This window comes from Chaetura pelagica, unplaced genomic scaffold, assembly GCF_000747805.2.
Source record: "Chaetura pelagica isolate M959 unplaced genomic scaffold, ChaPel_1.0 scaffold284, whole genome shotgun sequence".
Taxonomy (NCBI): domain Eukaryota; kingdom Metazoa; phylum Chordata; class Aves; order Apodiformes; family Apodidae; genus Chaetura; species Chaetura pelagica.
The window spans coordinates 82,546-91,562 of record NW_009953066.1 but is presented as its reverse complement, the minus strand read 5'-3'; the positions used below and the strand labels follow the sequence as shown (position 1 = coordinate 91,562).

At 55.1% G+C, this 9,017-nt stretch overlaps 1 protein-coding gene across 1 annotated transcript in view; it reads left to right on the top strand.

Annotated features, from left to right (window-relative positions):
* The window catches only part of KIF9 (kinesin family member 9), a 29,496-nt gene that overhangs the window by 17,968 nt on the left and 2,511 nt on the right, over positions 1 to 9,017 (top strand). The window contains exons 13-18 of the mRNA XM_009996799.1: positions 547 to 637; positions 1,637 to 1,767; positions 3,294 to 3,482; positions 4,661 to 4,869; positions 5,748 to 5,927; positions 8,491 to 8,606. Of these exons, the coding sequence (XP_009995101.1) occupies positions 547 to 637; positions 1,637 to 1,767; positions 3,294 to 3,482; positions 4,661 to 4,869; positions 5,748 to 5,927; positions 8,491 to 8,606 (916 nt within the window). The remainder of the gene's footprint in view (positions 1 to 546; positions 638 to 1,636; positions 1,768 to 3,293; positions 3,483 to 4,660; positions 4,870 to 5,747; positions 5,928 to 8,490; positions 8,607 to 9,017) is intronic.

The window sequence follows — 9,017 nt, the reverse complement described above, 5'->3', positions numbered from 1 at the left end:
AGCTTTCCTGGAGCCCCTTCAGGCACTGGAAGCTGCTCTCAGGTCTCCCTGGAGCCTTCTCTTCTCCAGGCTGAACACCCCAACTCTCCCAGCCTGGCTCCAGAGCAGAGCTGCTCCAGCCCTGGATCATCTTCTATCACTCAGCTGGAGAATCACTAGATTAAATAAGGTGATGGAGCTGAGCAGAGGTGGTATGATTTGATCTGGACCACTAAAAGGTTCTGCTGAGCATTAAAATAACCATCAAAACCATTCCACATCTACAAGGACATCAGAGAAAAAGAAAGGGAAAGTGGGAAAAGGCTACAAAGGTTTTGGGGAAGAAACTTGAGCAGCCTGGGCTGGTGGGAGGTGTCCCTGCCATGCAGGGGGGTTGGAACAAGAGGATCTTTAAGGTCCCTTCCAACCCAAACCAGTCTGTGTTAATTGAAGGAGCAAGGGGGGGTTTTGGGGCAGGAGATCACAGGGGAAACTGGCAGAAAGGACAAGGTTTGAGATGTGACCTGGTCCTGCAGCACCAGGGTAAGGGGCTGTTTTCTCCCCCAGCCAACAGGAGGATGACGTGGAGACCAGATTCCGGAGCCAGTACATTCTGATAGACAGAAATGACTTTGTTGCTGTTTCTGCTCTTCAGCAGGTAATCCTGGTGCTCCAGCCCAGCCCACAACCCAGCTCAGAACTGGCTCCTGTGCTGCCAAACCTGGAATTGCCTCCAGTTCCCAATGTTTCATATCTGAAGCTCGGGAATGTTCCAGGGATGAGGGTGTCACTGGTTCCAGTGGCAGTTGTAGCAGCAGAGGGTTGGGCTCGTGATCCTGGACAGCATCATTTGTGGAATGGAAATGAAAATAGGAACTAGAAGGTGACCTGTTGTAGAAGGCAGGATCAGATCACCTGCCTCTGCTGAGATCCTTCTTCTAACCCTTGTCATTCCTGGAGCCAAGTGACTGTGGCAGATGCAAACCACACGTTCAGACCTGGCCTCTATCATTCACCATCTCTTTTTCATCACTTATTTCCACCCCTGAAATATTTTCCTCTCTCAGGTGGCTCTTCCCTTGCCTTGCTTTTGTCAGTGCAGTGGTTAAATACTCATGATCTGCTGGGCAGAGTCACATCCTTGTCCTGGGGCTCAGCTGAAGGTTCTTGGAATTATTTGGGAAGAGAGGCAGGAGGGAAAAGGCCACATGTTTGTGTCCCAGGGAAGCACGTGGTCTCTAACAGGCCTGTTCAAGGCTTTATGTAAAGAAGCAGAAAACAGATTTAAAGCAGATTTTAGCACTGAATGGCCCCTCTTTTTGATAGTTCAGGCAATATGAAAAGGGGATGAAGAGACATAAATCTCTTCCATATCTTCATGACATGAAGACATCCAAGGATGCTTTTATTTCTGGGACACAAGACCCAAGTTATTCTGGGTGAAACATTCAGCACATGAATCTGAGGGTGTTTTTGGCCCCATTTTAGTTTTCACTTCATTCCTGTACATGTGTTTCCTTGGAATACTTGGCAGTGACCAGAGGTTTCCAGATGACAGGATGGAAGAGCTGCTGGGAAGGGCTGGGTACCTTTCATCATCCAGACACCTACAGATCTAGTGCCTCCAGGTCCATATTTTACTTCTCCCTATTTCCAGGCTGGTGTGGTTGATATGGAGGGTCACGTGTTGGAGGAAGAGGATGAAGAGGATCTGGAAAGTCCACCTTCTGATTTTTCATCCAGACAAAGTGAGAGGAGGAGGTCCAGGAGACCCAGTGAGCTGTCCAGGTGAGTCTGGCAGCCTGGGAGCTGGGACAAGGTGTCCCTGCAGGGACTGGTGCTGGTCAAGCCCATGGGGGAAGGCAGAGATGAAGGTCCATTAATGAGGGTGTGGAAGTTTGGTGTTTCCTTAAGGAAGACATTCCAGAACAGCACTGGTTTGTGGTGGCCTTATGGGCACCAGCAGAACCAGCAGGAGGATGGCAGGGGAATGGGTGTGACTGGTGGATCTCAACTGTAGAATCCCAGGCTGGTTTGGGTGGGAAGGGACTGTCCCTCTGTCCCTGCTGCCACGACCCACATGGAGAGAAGATGAAACAGGAGCCAAAATGACATCCTGGTTTGGAAAGACCTACAGCTGGAAAGAGGGAAATGGCAGTTCCCAGTGGGATGGAGTATTTTCCAACAAACAGACCAGCCTTAGTGCAAAGGGTGGAGAAACCACCTTCATGGCCAGATGAGGAGAGAAGAGGAACAGTGTATTTCTGGAGTATTTCTGAATACCAGGTGTTTCTGAAGTTCCTAAAAAAAAACAAGTTGAAGAGGAGGGAACAGAAGATCCATTTGGATTTGACAGTGATAAAGAATCTAATTCTGTGTCTTCAAAGAATGTGTCACAGGCCAAAGGCTCCTCTCAGCTGCCACCTGGTGAAGCTGCTCAGTCTGAGGGCTTTGGTTGATGAAACTCAACAAGGGCAAGAGTAGAGTTTTGCAGCTGGGGCAGAACAGCCCCATGGACCAGGACAGGCTGGGGGCTGAGCTGCTGGGGGGCAGGGGAAAGGGAACTGGGGGTCCTGGTGGGCAGGAGGACCATGACCTGCAATGTGCCCTGGTGGCCAAGAAGGCCAATGGCACCTGGGGTGGGTTAGAAACCCCTCAGTTCCAGAAGGACAGGGAAGTGCTGGGAAGAGCCCAGGGCAGAGGCACAGAGATGCTGGAGGGAGGGGAACATCTCCCTGCTGAGGAAAGGCTGAGGGAGCTGGGGCTGTTGGGCTTGGAGAAGAGGAGACTGAGGGGCCACCTCATCCATGGGCACAAATCTGCTCAGGGCAGTGTCAGGAGGACAGAGCCAGGCTTTGTGCAGTGATGTCCAGGGACAGGACAAGGGGCAGTGGGTGCAAACTGGAGCACAGGGGGGTCCATGTGGATCTCAGGAAGAACTTCTTTGCTGTGAAGTGCCAGAGCCCTGGGCCAGGCTGCCCAGAGAGGCTGTGGAGTCTCCTTGGCTGGAGACATTCCAACCCCCCTGGATCCTGTGGGATGTGCTCTGGGTGCCCCTGCTCTGGCAGGGGGGGTGGGCTGGGGGAGCTTTCCAGGTCCCTTCCAACCCCTAAGGTTCTGTGATTCTGTGATCTTCAAGATCCAACCTAAATGGTTCTATGACTCTATGATCTCACTCCGTGTGAGCAGACACTTCACTGCAAGGTCCCACTGCTGGTCTGTGGGTGAGCAAGGCCAGCACCCCCATCATGCCTTGGGTCCAGGTTCTCATGAGGAACATATTAATTACCCTGCCTCATCTTTTTCCCCATCAGGAGGACAGGACCCAGGAACTCTGTGTTTGGGAGAGAGATGGCTGGTCTGCTACCATTAAGAAGTCTGCTAGAACCTTCCACCAAAGATGTGGATGAAGAAGAAGAAGAGGAAACATGGAACGAAGACACAGCAGATCCTGAGGCAGAGGTCTCCACTCCAGCTCCTGTGGAGCTTCCCCAGAGGCCCAGGTGAGCTTTCCCTCTGAGGGAGTGCATCCCATTGCCAGAGGGTGGTTGACAGCAGAGTGATTGCCTTGTGGTCCCTGAGAACAACCACCTGCTGCAGAGTCAGAGATCTTCACTGCTTGGGTGCAGGAACGCATGGCAGGACAGCAGTGGTTGTATGGAAACCCTGTGTACCCAGGCATGTTGGTGGTGGTCACCTCCTCCATCTGCTTTGGGCTCTGTCCTGATCAGTTGCTCTGTGAAGTGTCATCCCTGAAGATTCAGCACTCTTTGGTTGGTGGTAGAAGTGCAGAGCAGAGACCTCATGGCAAAGAGCCAGGGAACCAGTTTAGTCGGGAAAGCCCTTTAAGATCATGGAATCCCACCACTCCCCCAGCCCTGCCCAGGCCACCCCTGCCCCATGTCCCTCAGCACCATCTCCAGGGCTTGGAAACCCCTCCAGGGATGGGGACTCCCCCCCTGCCCTGGGCAGCCTGGGCCAGGCCCTGACAACCCTTGGCAGGCAGGAATTGTTCCCCAGATCCAACCTCCACCTCCCCTGGCACAACTTGAGGCCGGTTCCTCTTGTCCCATCCCTTGTTCCTGGGGAGCAGAGCCCGACCCCCCTGGCTCCAACCTCCTCTCAGGCAGCTGCAGAGCCAGCAGGTCTCCCCTCAGCCTCCTTTGCTCCAGGCTGGACACCCCCAGCTCCCTCAGCTGCTCCTGCTCACACTTGTGCTCCAGCCCCTTCCCCAGCTCCCTTGCCCTTCTCTGGACACGCTCCAGCCCCTCCATGTCCTCCTTGTCCTGAGGGGCCCAGACCTGAGCCCAGCATTCCAGGTGCCCCCTCCCCAGTGCCCAGCACAGGGGGACAATCACTGTCTTAGCCCTTCTGGCCACATGTCCATGGGTTGGACACCATGATCTTAAAGATCTTTTCCAACCACAATGATGTGAATAATCTCCTGGGGATCTGGTTTCTGTGTAAATGACTTTCTTCTGGAGTTCTGGGGGCACGTGGGTGTGAAGGTTGGTGCAGAGATGGTGCCAGGGTGAAGCCAGCACAGGCTGATCCTCAAAGGACCCATTGAATGTCCACCCATGAACCCCAGCTGTGGCCACTGCCACGTTCTGGGTCACTCTGAGGGCAGAACAAAGTGACCTTCCCTGTGTCTGTGGCTTTTCTTCAACTCCTCTCCCAGGTCCCCCCCGCCCGAGCCGGTGGCGTTCGAGCTGTTCAAGGAGGAGTGTGGAAGGGAGATGAACCAGATCTTCAAAGAGAACAAAAGCATCCTCCTGGCCAGGAAGAAGACAAGCAGTGAAGTCGTGCAGAAGATCAGTTTCATCAAGAGGGAGATGGAGAGCACCAAAGAGGCCCTGGAGGCTCATAAGCAGGAGCGGCTGCAAAATGGTAATTGGCTGGGGGGGACTGGGCAGTGAGAGCCTGGCAGAAGAGGAGCTGCTGGTCTCAAAGCATCATCACAGACTGGTTTAGGTGGGAAGGAACCTTAAATTTCATCCAGTCCCACCCCTGCATGGGCAGGGACACCTCCCAGCAGCCCAGGCTGCTCCAGGCCCCATCCAACCTGCCCTTCAACACTGCCAGGGATGGGGCAGCCACAGCTTCCCTGGGCAACCTGGGCCAGGCTCTCCCCACCCTCACAGCCCAGAATTTCTCCCTCCCATCTCATCTCCAGCTCCCTCTGTCAGCTGGAAACCTTCCCCCTGCTCCCATCCCTCCCTGCCCTTGTCCCAAGCCCCTCCCCAGCTTTCCTGGAGCTGTTGCTTCTTTTGAGCCTTTGGCTCTTTATGATGCCACCCACCAACTTGGTGGTTTATTGTGGATGCTGGAAACCACTGGAATAAACTGATTTGAGGGAAACAGAGAAGAAAAGATGTTCATCAGAAGGAAGTGATGGCTTCACTGTCCCCAAGGAACCGACCACCCCTTTGTCTCAAAACCCTTATGATGGTTTTCCAGGGAGTTTTTCAGCACAAGCCATCAAAGCCTTAGGACATACCCTCATTCTGTGGACCCTGGTCCCTCCTCTTCATCTCCACATGTCCCCACTCAGGGATGGACTGATGTCTGGGCAGGTTCAAGAGTTCAGCAGAGGTTTCTGCCCCACTCCAACCTTGTGTTTGTAGAAAGGGTGTCAAAGGAAATGTCAGCTGTGTGGTTAACCTCAGTACAACTGGGTAACTACCATGTGGTTTGAGGTATAATGACTGTTTGCTGTCCCTCTCCACCCTCATGACAAACCTTTGTTTCCTTTTCTTGCCCTCCAGGAGAGCATGTTGATGAGAAAGGCCAGATCATTTCTGATGAGGAGGGGTTTGTACTCACCACAAAGCTGAAGGACCTGAAGGAAGAGTACAGGTCTGGCTGTGCTGAGCTGCAGAAGCTGAAGGCAGAGATCCAGAACTTGCAGGAGGTGGTGGATCAGTGCAGGAAAAGACTCATCTCAGGTACTTCCTCACCAGGACAGGCTCTGAGCAGCCTCTGGTTGAGCTGGGGTGCTTGACAGCAGCTGGGGCCTGAAGCACCTCAGGCACGTTGCTTACATGTCCCTGTCATCCCCTGGTGGCATTTTTCTTGTTGCCTTCCAGGTGAGGCTTTCATGGATGGTTGAGGGTTTGGGGGATTGGGTTTTTTGGACATAACACTGGATTCCTGCAGGTTGACTCTCTCAGATCATGATGTGGTGCTGCTTGGTCTCACCAGCAGGTGCAGTGCTGTGGGTAAAAGCCTTTCGTGGTGAAGTTGACAACAATGCACCCAGGGATGGCTCTGGTTGGGATCACAGAACCCTGAGATTGTTTTGGTTGGAAAAGAGCTTTGAGATCCTCAAGTCCAACCCTCCCCCCAGCCCTGCCAAGGCCACCCCTGCCCCATGTCCCTCAGCACCATCTCCAGGGCTTGGAAACCCCTCCAGGGATGGGGACTCCCCCCCTGCCCTGGGCAGCCTGGGCCAGGCCCTGACAACCCTTGCCAGGCAGGAATTGTTCCCCAGATCCAACCTCCACCTCCCCTGGCACAACTTGAGGCCGGTTCCTCTTGTCCCATCCCTTGTTCCTGGGGAGCAGAGCCCGACCCCCCTGGCTCCAACCTCCTCTCAGGCAGCTGCAGAGCCAGCAGGTCTCCCCTCAGCCTCCTTTGCTCCAGGCTGGACACCCCCAGCTCCCTCAGCTGCTCCTGCTCACACTTGTGCTCCAGCCCCTTCCCCAGCTCCCTTGCCCTTCTCTGGACACGCTCCAGCCCCTCCATGTCCTTGGGGTGAGGACAGGGGTTCTCACCCTTCATTTCATTTAATGGAGGTGGTGGTTAAGGACCTGCACTGGGTCAGGGCTTTGGCCCTGAGTGGTCTCCTTCGTACCACTGAACCATCCCTCAGGTTCCAGTGTTGCAGCCCAGGCTCCTTGGCAATAAGCAGGATTTGGTTATTTGGGTGTGTTCTTCACCAGCATCACCCTGGGGGGGATGAGTCACAGCTGGTTCAGGGGCATCTGGACAAATCCGTGGTGCAGGCTGCTCAGTCTGAATCTGTGGTCACAGGAGCACCATCCTGCTGCATCCCTGGATTTGTCCTGTGTGATGGAGCTGCTGGAGAGAGTCCAGAGGAGGCCCCGGAGATGCTGGGAGGGCTGGAGCAGCTCTGGAGCCAGGCTGGGAGAGTTGGGGTGTTCAGCCTGGAGAAGAGAAGGCTCCAGGGAGACCTGAGAGCAGCTTCCAGTGCCTGAAGGGGCTCCAGGAAAGCTGGGGAGGGGCTTGGGACAAGGGCAGGGAGGGATGGGAGCAGGGGGAAGGGTTTCCAGCTGGCAGAGGGAGCTGGAGCTGAGATGGGAGGGAGAAATTCTGGGCTGTGAGGGTGGGGAGAGCCTGGCCCAGGTTGCCCAGGGAAGCTGTGGCTGCCCCATCCCTGGCAGTGTTGAAGGGCAGGTTGGATGGGGCTTGGAGCAGCCTGGGCTGCTGGGAAGTGTCCCTGCCCATGCAGGGGTGGGACTGGATGACCTTGAAAGGTGCCTTCCAACCCACACCATCCCATGATCCTAGAAGGCAGCAGGGATGTAACTCCCAGAGTCCCAAACCCTGGGATTCTCTGCACATGGCAACACTTCATTTTCTTCAGATTCTGGAGAACACAAGTTGTGTCCCTGGGCCATCCCAGGCTGGGAACACTGCAGTGCTGGCTCCAGTGGACAGCCATGGCCAGACTGTGTAGAATCTTTACCTCTGGTCTCTGCTGGATCCAGATTGGGCATCTCTGGGTGCTGCAGATGTTGCTGCTGGTTGCACCACGCAGGCAGGGACTCCCTCGTGTCCTCCTGGGGCACTGCAGAGTCCTTGGTGTTGTATCATGTCCCCAGTGTCCTACGAGGACATTTCACCTCGTTTATCCCTCATGGATCATGGAGCTGGAGAGCAGCTCCATCCCCGAGGTCCCCCCTGGGTTTCACAACCCTCCCCAGCAGCCGGGGACTCTCCTGCTCCGTGGGGAACGTGCCTGAGGAGCAGGGCCAGGCAGGAGCAGAGCCCTGCAGGGGCTGGGACAGGCTGGTGATTGATGCCGACAAGCACCTGCTGTGTGTTATCACTGCTTATTATGGGATGGAAAGCCACCCTCCCATGTTTCCCGAGCCTTTGGAATGGAAATCTGACCCCCCACTGTGCTGACCCTCTCCAAGTGGCTCGTTCCCGCTGGAGGGCTCGGTGTTCCCGGGATGTGCAGGCACTGCCACCTCCTGGCCATGCCCAGGGGACTGTCCCCAGGGCAGCCACCGTGTCCCAGCCACCCCGCAGGCAGCAAGGACAGGCAGCTCCTGATCCCAAGCATGGCCAGTGCCTGCTGATGGGGCCCTGTCCTTCTGAACTAACCTTTCCAGTTTGCAACTCAGGAGCTTGGAGTCCTGAGGTCACCTGGGAGAGTCCTAAGAGCAGTGAGGTCCTGCCTGATCCACAGGCAGGGAGCCAGAAACAATGCAGCCTTGTCTCTTTGATCATCACTGTTGTACTGTCCTCTTTGCTTTGCAGAGTTTGAGATCTGGTACAGGGAGTCCTTCCTCATCCCCAAGGATGTGCAGGAAGCTCTGAAGCCTGGTGGCAACATCAGACCTGGAATGATTCCTATCAACAGAGTCATGTGCCTGGTGAGTTTGTCCTGCCAGCTCTGCCCATTCTGCTTGGTAGCCACACGTGGGATGGCAGTGAGGACACAGGTGGGAAGAGGGGGCCATGGCAGCTCTGTCCTTCTCCAAGCAGAGTGGTTGGCTTTGAGATGTCACCTGCTGTGCTGCAGAGGGCAACTATCTGGAGATACATCTTGCTTTCACCTGGGCTTTACCATTAGGAGGCTGAACCAGGACAGAGTGCTGGAAGTACCTGGTCCTCTCCTGACTATCAGCACTCAGGGAGCTGCCCAGACCTGCCAGGGGCACTTGAGAGCTTGGTTTTCCCTCTGGTGTTTGCAGCTGAACTAGTTCTGTGCTGTGGCAGCTGGTGCTCAGCCAGCCCTCTGTTTAGAAACCACCACTTTGGGGCACCTGGCAGCTTTTGGCATT